This window comes from Onychostruthus taczanowskii, unplaced genomic scaffold (genome assembly GCF_017590055.1).
Source record: "Onychostruthus taczanowskii isolate IOZ18803 unplaced genomic scaffold, ASM1759005v1 scaffold8, whole genome shotgun sequence".
NCBI lineage: Eukaryota > Metazoa > Chordata > Aves > Passeriformes > Passeridae > Onychostruthus > Onychostruthus taczanowskii.
The window spans coordinates 17,376,879-17,394,865 of NW_024505892.1; the positions used below are offsets into that span (position 1 = coordinate 17,376,879).

At 41.8% G+C, this 17,987-nt stretch overlaps 1 protein-coding gene across 2 annotated transcripts in view; it reads left to right on the forward strand.

The window, feature by feature from the left end:
* Positions 1–947: 947 nt before the first annotated feature.
* The window catches only part of MAP3K5 (mitogen-activated protein kinase kinase kinase 5), a 99,503-nt gene continuing 82,463 nt past the window's right edge, over positions 948–17,987 (forward strand). For both annotated transcript variants that reach the window (XM_041423768.1, XM_041423769.1), the window contains exon 1: positions 948–1,350. In XM_041423768.1, coding sequence (XP_041279702.1) covers positions 948–1,350 — 403 coding nt within the window. The remainder of the gene's footprint in view (positions 1,351–17,987) is intronic.

The following is a 17,987-nucleotide window of genomic DNA, read 5'->3' on the forward strand; positions in this document are numbered from 1 at the left end:
CAAGAAAAGCAGGAAATTATAAAAATCCCTTTAGCAGGACCAGGTTCGGCGCACAGGGAGGACCTGGCCTCTTGCAAACACAGGCTTCTCCACATGAACCCCAAGCACCTCTGAAGGCTCCGGGGCGAGGCAGGGCCCCGCCCGTTTCAGCGGCGGGGAGGCGCAGCCTGACCCCACAGATTGGAAGCGCGACCGTGGGCTCGTGTTAGGGGGCAGGATATTACAAAACAAAGCCCCGCAGGAGACGGCAGGGCCGCCCTCAGTCCTCTCTAAGAGCCGGTGGTCCGTCCCCTCCCGGGGCGCCCCGAGGAGCGGGGGTGGCCGAGTCGGGACTTCCCAAGGGGAGCGGCGTCCTTCCAGGCTGACAAGCCCGTGAGGACACGACGTGACTCCCCTTCCTCAAGAGCTCCCACTCGGGACACGGCCGGAACGCTGAGCACGGGGGCGGAAAAGGTTATTTCTGCCCGGAGGCGGGGCCGGAGGAGGTGCCCGGTGCTGGGGCCGCCCCAGTCCGCGCTGCCAGTGGCTCCGCAGCTGTCGCTCGGCTGGAGCTGGGGCGCCGGAGAGAGATCCCACAAGTGGTTTCCCCCCGCGGCCGAGGAATTTCGTCCAAGGAGTGAAGCGGCTGGAGGAAGAGTGGAGTGTCGGGGGCGGCAGGAGAAGGAGGCCCGGCTGCTGGGGGTCGGCGCGCCGGATAGTCCCTGCAGGTGCGGAGGAGAAGGGAGCGGCGCGTCATGGTGCCCGTGGCAGGCACGGAGAGAGGCTGTGCTCGTCTCCCTGTCTCTGTCAACCTTCGCTAGCGCCCGAGTGGGAATCCCTCGCTTCAGCCCCGTCGCCTCTCCCCTCCAGCAGCTCAGCGGGACCGCTCCGGGGCGGGCGGCGTAGTATGGCATCCGCCTAACCCCGGCTAGCGCAACAGAGCCCGGGGCTGCTCTTTCACCGCCGGGATGAACGACAGCAGCGAGGGGATCGTCAGCCTGCCGGTGCCCGGCCCGCCCGGCGGCGGGACGCCCTGCGAGGAGGTACTCGGCAGGAGAGCGCCTGGGGCCGACACCCGCAGCCTCCCGCCCGACTTGGCTGCGCCGCCGCCCGCCGCTCTCTGGGCTGAGGACGGCGCCGCCGCCGCCGCCTGCCCGAGCACCGCGGCGCGGGCCAAGGGTGGCGGCCGGCGGACCGCGGTCACCTACGTGATCAACGAGGCGAGCCAGGGGCCGCTGCTGGCGGCGGAGAGCGGCGCCCTGCAGAGCCTGCGGGAGGCGTGCGAGGCGGTGGGGGCCGCGCTGGAGACCCTGCACTTCGGCAAGCTGGACTTCGGCGAGACGGCGGTGCTGGACCGCTTCTATAACGCAGGTGAGAAGGGCTGCCCGGCCGGGGCTGGTCATCGCCGCCGCGGGACCGGCTCGGCCGGGGTTCGCCGTCACCGCCCGGGTTCACCGCGGGGCGGCGGGAGCAGCTCCGGCCTCCAGCTCCTCTGGGGGCCGAGCCCCCGGTGCCCCCGCGGCCCCCGGCGGCAGTGACACCCCCCGGGTGGCCACGGCGGGTGCGTGGGGAGGTGAAAGTGCGCCAGAACCCGCTCTTGTGCCCCGCGCTAGTGAAGAAGAAACTCTTCAGTCAGCAAGCGTGCTGTGAATCGGTGCTTGTGGCTGCTAGCGGCGGGTTAAACGTTCCCTGGCTGTTTTCTCTCGGTTTCCTAACAGCGCGCAGGGATGCAAATTTGTACTGGTACGATGAGTGCGGGCTGAAACAGACAGGAGCTGCGAGGCCGTGGGAGCTTTGAAAAGCAGATTTGATACCAGACGCGTAGGGACAATTTCTTAGTGCTGACACGGCATCTGGGACGCTCCATGTGTTTGTGGTTGAAAGTTTGTGCTTTTGATATTGATTGCATATGATACATATGATGGACGCTTTTGAACAAAAAGCTGTGCACGCCAATTGGGTTAGTTGGCAAGAGTACCCAGGCTGTATCCTCTCACCCCAGTTTGCCAGCTGCACAGCAATAAAAGTACAGCATCTTTATTTGAAGGTGTAGTGGCCTGAGGTTCTGTGTTATGATGTACATGGCCTTGTTTGTAAAAATAATAACTAAAACTTTTCTCCATCTACTTATCTTACAGACAGATACATGGTGTGTACGTAGAATAAAAAATACCCCTGCTTGCTAGATTTTCAAAGACTTCATACAACTAAGGTTTCAGTACTGAATTAATGGCTTTTTGCTTTAAAAAAAAAAACCAGAAGCAGGAAATTGATCTGACCTGCAGTTTTAAGCTTTTTGTGTGATGCAGCTTTGGTGTATATGAAATGCATGCTAAAAAGAAGCATTTAACAAGTTTTTGTCAGATACTGTAGTTTCCTCCTCTCCTGGGGAGGGGTGAAGAAAAAGGGAAAGAAAACTCAAACAAACAAAAACCTCCTGGCAGTATTGTAACCAGTTCTCACAAAAGACTTCTGCATACGACTGTCACCTCTTTGAAACTTTGCAAGCTTTGCCTCATGAACTACTACTTTCCGTACAGTGAGGTGGGCGATTCTTAAGCGTGCACTTACAGTTTATTCCTTTTGCCCCATGCAGAGCCTTAAAAGTAACAATTCTCAGAAGTCAGAGGAGCTGTCCTCACAGGTGGAAATAAGAAGACCATACAGTTTCATTATAGACTTTATTTTCTCTGCATTCAGCTCGGAGAGGTTTCAAGCACGCTGACATCTCTTCATTCCAGGGCACGTGAAACCTGAGAGTCTCGTGGTTCTGTTGTGGAAGCTGTTGCATAGTGAGGCTCAGGAAGTTGAATTATCTGTGGTGTTTTTGTGCCTCTTTCATTGGTTAATTTTTAGACTCTGAGCTGTTCAATAGGTGGAGTCTTGATAGTTCATGGACGCTTTTCTTGTAAGGGGAGATTTGACTTGAAGTGGGCCCCTTTTAATTCTGGCAGTAGGCGTCTGGCTTATAGTGCTACATAACTGCATGCTTATGTAATATAATTTGCTTATTTCAATGGCTTTTCAGCAAACCATAAATGTGAAAACGTTACTTATTCTTTTGTCCTGTTTGGCTGGAATTTCATGGAACTGTTGCAAACCAGAAAAAAGTACTTTGTCATTCTGCTTTAGCAGTGAAGTCCATAAACATGTAAAGAACTAGGAGAGTTGATCACCTCCAGTGCCTGGACTGGAGAGAGCTAGATGTAGAAGTTTGCATCTGCCCCACATATACTCTGCACTGTCTGACCTGACCAGTGATAAACCAGCTGCAATCTCAAAAACTGTGTTATGCTGCTCATCTTAGATCTAGAGGGATCTATGGATTTTCATACTTGTTTCTTTATCCCTGCTGCACTTTCTACAATCTTTCTATTTTTAGGAATTAATTGTTTTCCAGAAGCTTTAAAATAGTGAAAAAATCTCTCTCAGATTGGGAATGGCATTAAAGAGTAGAAGCTGTGTAGTAGAAGAATGCAAATGGGGAACAGTGTAGGGAACAAAACTGAAACAGCCATGGAGGGTGTAGCTTTTGCACAGTTGTTTTTTTCTTTTTAACCTGCTTTCACATGGTGGTGGGAGAGAGCGTTTGTAGGTGACCTAAACTCCTTCACTTTTACCCTTCTTGTGCTGTGCTTTTTACCCCTCTTTTGCTGTGTGTTTTCAGTGATTAAAGGTGATATTAGTAATAATAACAATGAATATCTGCACAGTATGTTATTTAAAAAATAGTGTATTAAAATAGCACAGCTTGAGTAAATATGAAATAAGATTTCAGCAGTGAAAGTGCTTTCAAATTACGTGATAGTTAATGGTCATATTCAGGGTATGAAGTCCTCCTGGATTCATTATAAAGGCCAGCTAAGTTACAAGGGTAAGGAATGATGTAATTTCATGAAGGTTTGGAAAATCAAACTTGTAACTGTGTTTGTATGAAACAAAACAAAACATTAAACCTCTCAGCTCTTATAATGCCTGGAAATTAACTGTGATTTACAAGGATAGACCTACTGTATAACCTACCTGTACATCATTAAGGCTTCCCTTTTTAATGTTGCATTTTTTACTTTGTATAACGTAGTCTGAAGTATTGGTGGTTTCTGATGTATGTTTGCTTCTTGCCTTTCACTGCTTTCAAAAAGGACTTGAAGGGGTATTAACTAAAATATCTTAGATGAAAATACTCATCATCCGCTCTAAATGTAGATTAGCCTACTAATAATCTCCTGCCAGCTTCAGTCAACTATGGCCCTTAAGTGCTGAGACATAATTAGCAGTGCATATTTAGTGAGTAGGTGTCAGCTATGTATAATTGAACTATGCATGCACCAAATATTAAGAGTGAGCCTAGTCTAACATTTTTGATTGCATGGCTTAAATTCCACTTGCTTTCAGCAAAATAATTAAAAATTGTTTCTTAAAATGTAAATGTCAAATGATTCCTGGAAACTGTTGTAGAAGGGTCTGACAAAAACAGAGACTTCAGTATTATCACATTTTCTTCTGCTTAAAGAGGAAGGTAAAGAGAGGAAAATGTAGTTCAATTTCTTGCAAAACTTGATGTGTATGGATTTAATCAGCTGTCTTAAGGGCTCTTTTCCTTTGTAAAGAGGATTGCTGGAGTCTCGTTGGTTTTTGGCCTTTTTTTTTTTTTGTCTCCAGTACTTTTAAGCTGGTGCAGGTGAATTACAGGTATCTTCTAAATTTAATTTCTAAATACTTCAGGAATATTGTAAGAGTTGGGCAATTAAAGATATGCCAAACTGTACCTAAGACACTATTCTACAGTGCAGTAGATAATCATGGTATTTTAAAAGTCACTGAAGGTGTTGATATTTGTAATTAAATTATATTTTCTCTAAATTTTAATGACTAGATCTGTATATCCTGTTGATTTTTCTTTAGTTGCTCTTTTTTTTTTTTTTTTGGAAACAGCCATAAATGGGTGTAAAGTATTTGCAGTTTGCTTGGCTTAGGTAAGCATTTTTTTTTTTTTTTTTTTCCTATATTTTTTTTGGTAACTGAAACTAGAATGATTTTCTTTCTGAGCAGATCTTTACACAGTCACTTCGCATTACATAAGTGCATCAAGGACTGGCTGAACAGAGTGTTTGAGAAAAACAAAATAGGTTAAAATATGGTAAAAGGAAAAAAGGTCTCATGAATTCAGTAATCTGAATGAAGTCAGCTCTTTATGGGAGGCAGGTGCTCTAAGTCAATTCACAAATGTTTTTAGAATCCGACAGGGATGTATATGTTAGTTTGCTAGTTGCTAAATATTGTGCATTCTGACTTTTAAATATGGTCTCCGAGGGACTGGTGAAATATAAGAGAGATCACACGGTTACTGAGGAGGATATGGGTTTTCTAATCTGTGCAGTCACTTGTTTTAGGTTGGTTCTCAAGATAAACAGCTTGACTGATGTGCTTTTCATATAAAACTCTCTTTCTAACTTTAGTGTTGTCTTATAATGGGGAATTTCAATTTCATTAGCTCCTTATGCTCAAGTTTCATCCATCAATGGCCCTTAGGATAGATAGCATTTTCTACTAACACTGATGTGTGAGTCTATTGAGATAATTCCCCAGAATAGCAATGATCAACTAAAATACAGTTCATCAAATAAGAGGTGATAAAATAGGTCTAATATCTTTATTTCTGGGATTCAGCATTATTGCTTTCTGAATTCGTGCAGGTTTGGGCTTGAGATTGGCATGTTGCCTTTCTGGGCTTAGAAACATAGTGTGCAACTTTCTTGGGAAGATTTCTGATAGGGAAAATGACAAAAAGTTCGGGGAATGAGTACAGTCACTTGTGTGAAGGTGAACATTGCTTCAAAGATGTTCTACACCTAAGTTGTTTCTGCAGATTCTACAGAACATTTGTGGATTGTGCATTTAGAAACATTTACAGGCACACAGAAATGTAGTAAAGCAATACCAGGGCTCAACAGCATTCTTGTGGTTTCTTCCTCTAAATATGAGAAATTCTAGGATGCTATTTTTTTGAGTGAGATTTATGCCCTTATGCAAGTTTCCTGAAGTTCATTATTGTGACACCCTAACCCAGACTTTCCTCTTAAACCCAAAGAGGGTCATATTCTATTCAAAACGAATGTTCTTGATTTTAGAAGTTGATGTAAATAATTTCTGTGGTAAAAAGCAGCACATATCCTGCCATATTAGCTGTTTGTAGGAGCAAAAAAAAAAAAAATCACTAGGAGAGAGAGTAATCAGAAGTTTTGTTTTATTCCACATTATCTCTCAGATCAGTTAGGTGTTTTTCACCACCTTTTTCTTGGTGCTTCCTGATTAATATTTTTTAATTTCACTGACAGAGTTTTGTTAGACATACTTTCTGTGATTGTGCAGCACTTACATTCATATCCCCCTTCCCCCATCATTCCCCAGGTGCTGCTGTAACCCCACTACTGTTTCTATAGCATCATGACTAGAGAATCAAATTATAGTTCTTATTAGTGTAGCAGGAGAAATTATCATGATGCATTCTTGTCCAATTTCAGAGTCCAGGACAACTACTATAAAAAATAAAAAAGAAGTTTAGTCCCACTCTCAGTGGAAATCATGTTGAAAAATTCTCTGTTTCAGCAGTGATGATGCCAGTGATGAGTTGGAGCAAGAGATGCCAAGTTAATAATGGTGTGCAGACTTGAGCTGATGGCTGTCTTGAGAGTGTGACTATAATCACGTCAGGGATGGAAAATATTATGAGTACAGAATGCAAAGCACATATTGTAATGTTTAGGTGGGGTGGGTTATAAAGCTCCTTTTGATTTTATATATTGAGTCCAGACTCTCTTAGAAAGCAGCAGTAGAAACATAAACTAAATGCATGGCATATCTTCGACACAGAAGAATATTTAATTCTAAAGCACTTGAATGTCATCTACATCTACAACCAAAAATATGAATCTGGAAAAAAATTCATAATCCTCATTAAAAATTTGTTTTTTCATAGTGCTGGTGGAGAACTTCTGAATTTATGAAGAAATTGTGGGATTTGAAGCAACATATTCACAAATATTTCCATTGCTGGACCAGCTGTAAATTTTTATAACCAAATTCCAATATTGGTGCTGTATTGCACTACGCTCACCAGGCTGCTTGTCCACAGGTGACTGGAAAACTAATATTACACCAGTTTCTGTCTGAAGCAGGAGGAGCACAGCAGATAGTCCCACTCCATGTATGTGGGCTGTGAGACCACATACATGAAAGTTGACTTTCAGACTCTGTCACTGGCCTGTCACAGCAATTTGTAGCTCTGCTGTGCAGAAAGAACTTCCTCAGGCCTCTCCCACAGCTGAGAGGCTTATGCAGTATGTGGCAAGGGTGTGCATTATCAGCCATGTCTGTAACATAAATAACATTAAAGGTATGCTTCTGATGTGTTTGTTTACTGAAGTATTATCAGTGAGACAGCTGACTAGAGAGTCCACATGAAGGCTTTTGTTGGATTATTTGGAAGTTACTAGAAGTTAGGCTTTTGAAACGGTACTTTCTCTTTTGCATTTAAATGCATCAGATTGGTAGAGCTAGTTTAGAAATACTTCATGGTATTTGAAGTGGTGGGAGGAAAACAGGTTATAAAATTATTAGGGCCCTTAAACTACAGTAAAGATGTAAAACTCATGAGGAATCTGTATGAGCAGACATCATCTAAGTATATTCCCCACTGGAGAAAATGCTGACTGGAACTAGATGAGTGCTTTTAGAGTAATGCAGAAGAAAGCTTGTGACTGATTTTTCTGCAGTTTGCATTTCTGTAGCTCTGAACAGGATGTGTCATAAAGAAATTACTCTTGAATTTGTTGCAGTCATGTTAATAATTTGGCTTCTCTTTTTAGCAGCTTTCAAAAGTAAAGAAGCACAATACAAAAAGCTGTAAATGCAGCAAGTGACAACAGCTGAAACAAGTAGTATTAAAGCCTAAAGGTTCAAGTGAAAATTAGAAAAGGCCTTATATACATGCTTTAGCATCATTGTCCTCTGTAAATTTCAACCTCTGGTATGTCTTAAATAAAATTAAGTTAGGCATGTGAAAATTTCAGTTTTATGGCAGTTTTTCTTTTGTCTCTGTATAGACCAGCTGAGTTTTGAGTGTTTTCTGTGGTGGTGATAATTTAAAACTTGTTCCCCTGATCCCTCAGTGCCTTTGGAACAGTCTGTATTTGCAATTGTTGTATTTGCATGCATAGGTAACCTGCAAGTTTATTTGTAAGTTAAAGCCAAAGGAATTGTAAAACCTCAGTGACTCTATAGTGACAGGGATTTTGCAAGTCTGTGTTTAGTAAAATGGAAATTATTGCTGGGATTCTCATCTTTTATTGTGGGCTCCCAAAACATTTATTATTATTAGAGTGTCCCCAAACATCCACTGTCCACAGTAGTCTGCTACTGCTTTTTCAGTCTGGCTTCTCTGCGGGTTGTTACTCAGCAGTACAGACACACTCAAAGTGCAGCTATGTTAGAATGAGATAAACATCTGCAGCAGACAGCAAAGTCATCTCATACCATGGAACGTGTGTGTGTGACAGATGACAGAAGAATCTGTTTTGACAATTGGATTTTCTGGTAATTACTGATGGGTAGATTTCTGTAAGAAGTTTATAATTGTTTGTGTTCCAGGAGAGCATGAATCTCAGGCTGAGCTTGACATACAAGCACAGGCTGCTTTTTTGGTTTATATTACTTTTTTCCTCTGAGATCAAATTTATGCCTAGTGATGCAGATATAATATTTCAGTTATGAAGAGCTGCTGATCAACTATTAACGGCAGCATGCCAGAGTTGAATTCTCTTCCAAATTGTGTTTGCCTTTATTCATAAACATGGGGATGAGTTTAGATGCAGCATGGGGCTTAAAGATTTCCCACAGTCTGAATCATTTGAAGCCAGTGGGAATCAGTGCTCTTTCAAATCCCACAAGAAATGTATGTTTTGATTTAAGAGCTAGACACCCCTGTAAAAATTTGGCTCTGCATTTTTCCCTTACTGTAATAAAGTAAATGAGTTGCTCTGGGACTTGCTTGCTGATTGTGTCAGTGGGTGTCTCTTGCAGAGAGTGCTCTCTGGGTGAGTAAGCAGCTGGTGCTTTCAGTGGTGAAGACAGTTTTTCAGTGATATCGCCACAGAAGAGTTATCTGCACTTCTTGCAAAATTTATCTGGTTTTCCCCTTCACATAATACTTGTCTGGTACAGTTTTAATGCTGGTTTCATTACAGTTTTCTGGCTTATTAGGGACTTATAAACCGAGACCTGCAGTCTTTGAACTGTGAAGATGCAGGTTAAACTTCTGTCAGGAGTCTATTCTGCAGTGTGCACAAGTCACCTGAGTGTAGCACAGGAAGCCCTGGTTGTGACCAAGGAAGACTCAGTGATGTACCAGCAGTCAATGAACAACCGTACCACTGTAGGAATTAATTTATGGTTCTGAAGTGGGCCCCCTCCTGCTTGTGACAAATTTATTCAGTTATCTTGATGCAGTAGCAAAGTGCTTCATTTAACTCCACCATAGAGGCACACCCACAAGATTAAATGCTCCCACTTCCACTGCTCCACCTTCAATATGCTTTTTGCAGCTACACATACTTTTTAAAGCATGATAGTACTGGCTTTTCTCTATAGAAGAATGTATCTGAAGGGAAACACACTAGATGTATGGCATAGTTTTGTTTCTTGACCTTCCTCCAGAACCTTATAGCTGATTTGAGTGAAAATGGATTGACTTTAACCTGTATATATGCATGCTGACTACTGGTTATGTTTTCAATACTGTAGCATGATAATGAAGCATGTCTCTTGGTTGTGTGCTGCATCCTGTCTTCACTCACTCCTTGCAGCTCTTGCCATCAATGGAAGTGACGTGGCGTCTGTGGAGAAGGGGAGAAGCCATTTGCCTCTTGACTGTAACCTTGTCTTCCAGATCAGAATTGGAAATGAGAGGTTTTTGCCAGGCAGTTGGTGTGAAGAACAGAGAATCCCTCCAAATCTCCATGGGAGTGGAATTCTGTCAGTTCTAAACATCGCCACCATTCCTGGGTCAAGTGCAATTGCAAAAGGCTCAGTGACTCCATCCTGATCACTTTCAAAAGAAGTGATTGTTACTTGCGTAAATAAGTTGAAGTCCTCTGTAATTATGTTTTCTGTTTCCCTGAGACAGTTTCAATTTTTGTTTTCTGCAGAGCTGAACTTCACCGTTACTTCATATGAAAATAAATATACTTCCTTTGATACTTGAAGTCCTTCAATACATAATCTCTTACAAGGGTTTTCAGTGACCTTGCAAATCATTCAAGTTGCTGAGCACAAACTATTTTCTTTTGTTTATTATGTTGAAACTTATTTTTGGAGGTAAAGTTTCCTGATTAACTCATTCAATATTTGTATATTATTTACATTTCAATACTTCAATGACTCTAATTTCCACAACTATTTTTATGATTGCATGTTACTTAGAAGAGGAACAGAAAAAGAATTTTTTTTGTTGTTGTTTTTGGTTTGGATTTGGGTTTTTGTGTTTTGTTGTAGGGGGGAGGTTTTGTTCGGTTTTTTTTTGGTTGTTTTTTTATGTTGTGCTTGGTTATTCTAATTTCTTTTTACGTCTTTCAGGGTTTTTTTTCTTATTTTGGAATTTTTCCTGATTTATTAACCAGAAGTAACAGCTCTGTGTATAGTGAATGTGGCACATATGAAGCATGGCAGACATTGCAGGGCAAGCCAGAAAAAAAAGTAGTCCTTCCAAAATATCCTGTGCAGCTATATTATTATATTATATGACACTAATGCTATTAACTTTGAGGAAATGCTGGGGTCTTGCAGCAGTGCCCAGTTCTGGTTTGTTCTTGAGGGATTATGGTATTTCCTAACCCTACATCAGAGTGAACAGAGGTGTTTTTTTCCTTTCTTCTACTTGCTGCCACAGGCCAAGGGCAGCATGTGGGTACCCTGACTTACTATAACCATGGAAGGCTTCCAGTAGTGAAGTCTTTACTTCCCATGGCTGTGCTGAGTCCAGGTCTGTAGCTGGAGAGAAAGTATTTCATCAATCTTTCAGCATGAGGAAGGAAGCCCTTTGGCCTCAGACAGAGCTGAGGACTCCCAGTGGATGCTTGGTTCTGGACAAGCCATTCAGGCTGGAGCCTATGTGGGCAGCACTATCCAGAGCTGCGACTGTGATGCAGCCCAGCCCAGCTGTGCTAGCAGCTTTTTGCTGGACCAGTCTCAGGGTGTATTGCAGAATGCTCTGTTTGTGGGAGAGAAGTGTCTCAGGCTGGATTTAGCAGCCACTCCAAGAGTTTGTATTGAAGATTTACTCAAATGTGCTTATTTCATTGAGGCTTAATAACACCGGAAGTTTGTGGAGGTCATTAAGTGTGAAGTGGATTTAACATGATTTAAATACTTCAACACATTTGGGTGCATTTCACAATTCTGAGGTACATGGAGAAAGTCTTAAAAGTATGTGTTCTAAAAGCATTCCACAAATGAAACAAGAAAATGAGGATTCTTGCCAATAATTCTGTTACCAGAAACCATGATCTCCCTTTTCCAGCTGATGCAAGAAGGCCAAAATGCAATAAGATCAATGGGAAAATGGACTGAACTAAAGCAAGAGCTTTTGCAGCAAACCCTGCCAAATGGGTGTGAACTGGAAAATTTCCAGTCCATTTTGTTGCTTAACTGCTTGCATTTGGTCTCTGTTCTGCAGCATCCCAGAAGTGCCTCTGCTTTGAGTGATCAATGTGTTGACAAACTGATACTTGTCTCTGTATCCTCTCTGTTTGAGTACTTTAATAGTAGCTTCAGTTGAAAAATTTCCTGGTAGGCAAACCTTAGTGAATTTCAGTTTATGCTGTGGCTGGTTTCAAACTGGCAGATGCTTGTCTCCAATATTTCAATTCAGTTTGTAAGAAATTATATATTCCTTATCTATTATGAATTGAAGATATTGATTCACAGACATAGACCTGGGGTTGTTCAACATGGAGAAGACTTCAGGGAGACATCATTGTGGCCCTTCAGTACCTTAAGGTATAAGAAGGAGGGTAAGGGGCTTTTTATATGGGCAGATAGTGACAGGAAAAGGGGGAATGGTTTTAAACTGAAAGGTTTAAACTGGTTTTCAGATTGAAAGAGGGCAGGTTTAGAGTACATGTTAAGAAGAAATTCTTTACTCATCAGGTGGCAAAGCACTGGAAAAGATTGCCCAAAGGTTGAGGATGCCCCATCCCTGGAAGTGTTCAAGGATGCTTTGGATGGGCCCTGAGCAACCTGATCTAGTGAGTGGCATCCCTGCCCAAGGCAGCAGGGTTGGAATTACGTGATCTTTGATGTCTCTTCTGACCCAAGCCATTCTATGACTCTGTGATTTAGAGCTACTGCCACAGCAATGTCAAGTACTGTCTCAGATTTCTAACACTGAAAGGCCTAGTTGGCACATTTTCAAATAACCTTAATGCCAATAACTAACTACGAGCAAGATGGCAGTTACTGCGATATGCATATGCAATATCATATCAGGATCATTACCCTCCTGCTAAGAGTATACTGCTGCCTCTCTTTAGCTGCAGTGCTAAGTAGGGTAAGACGATCATAAAATCCATTTTTTGTGCACTTACTCTCATTAAGTAGAACTGCTGGAATAGTTGAGTATATTGTATCCTTTGAGATGCAATCCCACGGCAGCTTAAGTGGAGGAGAAGCTGGACTAGCACACTTCTCCCTGGTGCTGCTTTCAGTGTTCAGAGAATTATGTGATGAGGTAGGTCATGGAGCTGGCCTGATTGCTAACTCACTCCTTTACTTCCTTCTGGTTAGCTTTCTGTTGAGTAAGTTCTGTGAGCTGAGCAGGCATTCCAGAGGACAGACCAACAGCAGGACTGCAGCAACCTGTGTTGAGATTGTCTAAAGGTGTGGTTTCTTGTTATTCTTGACCTTGTCTCCTTGTGTGTTGCCTCATATCCTTTCCTCTTCCGGTCAGGGTGGCTAAGGAATGTATTTCATGCTGCTGTGCCAGCTGCTTGTGCTCTCAGTCTGATGTTTTTCAGATACTTTCAGTTTACAGGAAGGTTTGAAAACATCCTCTGAGTTTTGCTGTGTATTACAACAAAAACTTGAGGACTTCTCATCACCTGAAAGTTCAAAGTGATTCTGCCACCTGAATTGAAATTTTGACTATATCTTTGCTAGCAAATGAGTATTTGTGGCGTGGTGTCCCAGTCTTCAGGGGAGCACCCAAGATTCATAGGTGCTCATGGTCAAAAGGAATTACAAAAGTCAGAGGGTCTGCAAAAGCTTACAAAGTTTCATTAGGTTATATACTTGCCATGAAAATTGGTATTTTAGTCCATTTTCTCCCAGTATAAGCAACAGTAGTGGGTTTTGAGTAAAGGGGCAGAGTGAAAAGGAGGAGAGAAAGATGGGTTAAGGAGGATGAAAGAGCAAAAAAGGAAGAGAGATCAGCAGTCCTGGCTCCAGTGTTGATCCAACTGATGGTGTGGCCAAGGTCCTGGGATGCACACGCACCTGGGTTTTGGGGGGATACCTTTCTATAGAAAAGTTTTCTCTGCCCTGGAGATAAGTTTCTCACTTTCTATGCAAATTGCTTATCATGCTCAGTCCATCTTTTTAGACCTTTCTGGAAATGGGTCAGAGGGCTTTGGTGGTCTTGATCTCCCCTCTAGTCCATGCTGACTTCTTGACCTCATTCACACACTGTACTGTGTTGTGCTTATCTCCAGGAGCCAGAACAAGGACGTTTGTCCTGGAAAAGTGCTGCCCTACCTCTGTGTGGCCCCCTTCTCCAGCCACATCCTGTTCTTTCTCACAACAATCCTTGGTTGGCTCCACAGTTATCCGGCTATTGGTGTTTGGAGACATACACATTAGTCCCCTTATCTTCTAGGCTTCCACACATGGATTGCACAGTTCAGCAGCCTGTGCTGTTAAGCTGTTATCACTTCTGGCATGCTTTTGGTCTGTGCCAATGAGTAGAGCTCAGCAGCATTCCCAGTGGCCTGTCTGAAGGGAGCAACCTGCGGCTAGGAGAATTTAAGACTGATGTAAACAGTTCCAAGCCACTGGGTCCTGATGCAGAGGAGGGACCTGGGGCATGTTTAATTGGTGACCATTGCTTTACTGGTTTCCTAGTTTAGTGTAACAAGTGTGCTTCTTTGAAGCTTTGGTTCAGAGCTGAGGAAGTGCTGTTGCAGTGCCATATCTATTCAGGAAGATGGGTTAAAGATACTGCATTTGTGAATGCACACTTTCAGCAGCTATCTTAGCTTCCAAATTCACAGTCTTTCTTGAGGCCCTTAAACTGAATGAAGGGCAGTGTGTAGCTATTGCGAGTCTTCGGCCTCAATGGTCACTCAGCAAGTATCCTGCTAATATGTGCTGTTTGTTGAAAAAGAATCTTTCAGATCCACCATATAGAACTAGATTGCAAGTATAGCATTTGTGCATCTTTTCCAGCATAGATCATCAGTTCCTTTGTATCTGCAGGAAATGTACAAAATGTCATGACTGTAAAAATTTCACTTTCCATTTCAATAAATACATTTGATTTTTCAGTCAAACTCTAATGCATAACTCAGAAAGCATATATCAGTTCTTTTTTCTGTTAAAAGATATAATATTTTCAGTTATTAAGTTCTGCTTGAATGTAACTGCCCTACAGTTATATTGAAAAGCCTCCAGTGTGGCAAATGAAGAAGGTTGACTGCAAAAGAAACAGGAGCTTAATTTTTGGCTTATGCTGTTGTAAATTACTTGGTCTGTGCTAGCAAAGTTGTTTCCTAGAGTTTGTGGTTTAATTTGCTGGCCTTTATATCCAGATATTTTTGGATAAATCTCTGTAAAAGAGTGGCTACTCAGCTAAAAATGCATGTGTGAGTAGGTGGTGGCTGTTGTCACCCTTTTTTCCCCAGTGTCTCAAGTGTTTCTTCATCTTAAATATTTCTTTTTCTCTTCTATAGAAGATGAAGAGCCTGAAGCATGAGAATTTAAATGTTTATATGATACAAATGCAAACTGAGCTAGGTTTCCTACCGGTTGCGTGGGTTATTTAGTTTGTGTAAAGCTGAATATCTATTTTGATGGCAATTATTCAGATTTACATCTGTGTAGCTTTCCTGTTCACATCAATAATTGCTGTAGGAAAAAAAAAAAGAATGCTGTTTTTAGCATAAATTACTGTTATCTTTACCATTTCAGCCCTGCAGGTTGAATGGAGGTTGAAGCCTGTGTTGAATATTGCAGGGAGATCCTATATACAATTTAGTTAATTGGTACTAGAACACACAGAATACTAACTGAATTCCAGAAGTTACTTGGAATGAAAACATTTTTACCTGTACAGAGAGTACAGAAAGAAATAGATTAGATTATATTAGATTAAGCAAATCACCAGTTTCATATGCAAATGGTAATTCTTGCCATTTTGGCTCAATTAACCTATGCCAGTCATCAAACTTTCTCTTGCTCCACCGATTTAGGCACTTGGAATTGATGAATTCATAAAGTTCTTGTAGTATCATTTCATTTGGCTAGCTAGCATGAGGTTTTGCTGTCTACTGTGATTTAAAAAATATAGGTAATGGATTCGTTTGTAGACTATTTTCTCAAGTAAAATGTTTGCTTGTGTTTCTATTTTGTAGTCCTTGTTCTTACTCATAAATAAGATGCAATGTAAGGCACTTAAAGCCTCCTTTGTAGTGCTAATTCTGCTTCAAATGTGCTGCTGATACAATATGTTTTTTTTCTATACGTGGAGTCCAGCATTATCCTAGCTTGGTGAATGTCCATATATAAATACTTCAGAATTGAATTCAAGTTTTACAGTGCTCCAAGTGCTTTATCTTGAAGTCTTTTATCTTGCTTCTGCCAGCTCTGATGCTGGCTGTTCCCCTTCATGGGTAATGTACTTATTTAAGAATTTCATCCACAGAGGCTAAAGCACTTAATGGAGGGTACAGATAGCCATCTCCTCATTTTAAGGAGAATGAAACAAAAAAGGAAGGACGGTATATGACTTGCCTGAGGTTTGGCAGTAGCTGTAGCTGAAGGTGAGGAGAGAACTCGACTTTCCTGAGTTTGTGAGTTACTGGCTAGGTCAGATGCATTGCTGTTGTGATTTAGATATGACTCATTTCTGTTAAGAAGACAAGAACCTCCATGATAGTTAACATAAAATCTGGAATTTGAAACACTTACACAGTGGTTGGATTACATTGTACTGCAATAATTCTAAATTAGTGCCTTAGCCCTATAAAAGTAGGTTTCGATACTTGAATCATATGCAGAGATGGGAGTAAAGTTTGAGCATCTTGCATTAATAGAGTGACAAACAACAATAATCCAAGGCTGTTCTTTTTGCTGTAAAACTGAATTGAATGAGAATGGAACCATAGCTATCACAGGCCACCTGGAGTTACCATTTACAAAGCCAAACGCTTATCAGATCTGTTTAATCTAGTTTTGCAACAATTAGCAGCAATCATGTCAAGCGTTAAAGAATTTAACTCAGATGAGTCATATCCGTTTTCGGTTGGGGATGCAATAGTGCAGCTACTTGTGAGGCTGGGCAGTCTGTGCTGCCTTAGAGGCAGATGGTGGTGGTGTGAGCAGTCATATTTTCTGTATTAATTTGCAAATTAGTAGTTGCTTCTCAGGAATTTTGAGTGTGATTTTTCCAGTAACTTAGATACCAAGATAGTAATGTGCACACGTGTGGTTATTTTGGTAGAAAACTAGTGTGGGAGGTTTTGTCCTCCTTAATAAGAATAATTTGTGTATCACCTTGTCTCCCCTTTCTTTATTGATACTTTCACTGTTACTCTGACTTGAAAGGCGAGGAGTAGCTCTGTGATCTGTGTTCCAGCAAGGTAAAGCAAAAAGTCATAGCTCAAATTGTGAAATTAATTTCAAGCTTGCTCTGTGCAAAAGGGAGATGAGCTTAAGCTAAATAAAGCAGGCTGGATGGATCTGTGTCTGTGTGAACTTTTATCCTAGACTTGTGTAATTGCTGTCCTTGGGCGCTGGTGAGAAATGAAGTTTACGAAACTGCAGCCGTTCTGTTCCACACTTTCTTGTACTTGGCAACAATACTGTAATCTTGTAACTTGTATGTCTGCAAGTGTAGACAAGGCTGCAACTTTGCTTCTTTCTGCTGGAGATAAACTCCTCGTCCTTGTTACCTTCTAACAGGGTCCTTTAAATTTTTATACGTACTTGAGGCTTTTGTGTTACAGGACAAGATTACCCAAATCTGTACTGTGGAGTGCTTTGCAAAGCAGGACATTGATTCCAGCTCTATCTTTTGTGAATTGTTGTAACAGAAGAAAATTATTGTGCCATGTGCCATGTTAGTGACATATGCCTAGCTTGATGGAGGGCTGTTTTTTTTTTTTTTTTAATTTCTGAATACTGCAAACTGTTGTCTTGTCTTTAAATTTAAGACTTTATTTTCTGTGTGAAGTTGATAGTTTTTTGCAGTGTTTTTGGTGGAGCCCAGGGGATCCTTCAAACTAGGTTTAATCAGGTGTGTTTTGTTTACGCTGTACTTCACCTGTGTTGACTGAAGTAAATTGATTTGTGTGGTTGAGTGCTGTGTGGGGGTTTTTTCCTGCTAAATTGCAAGGAAGGCTGCGTGCAAATGTTGTACTTGTGACTTAGAGATCACTAAGGTCTGACCAAGCCCTGTGAAGGTTGTCCTACCTGCTTTCAAATCGTGTTTGACTTGAGAAGCCTTAGTAGTAGTGTTACATGGGAAAAGCAGCTTAACTGTAATTCTACAGCTTGCTTGTTGAAAGAAAGTGGTGATAGTTTCTTTTTTTGTTTTGCTTTGTTTTTTAAAGGAGGGGCTGGAAATAGATAACGTATATGAGGTATGGAAGGAGATACTGATATGTCTATTTTTTTTTTTCCAAGGATTTCTTTGAAATAGAACATAAATAGACCTTGTAAGGTGCAGATGAGTAGGAAAA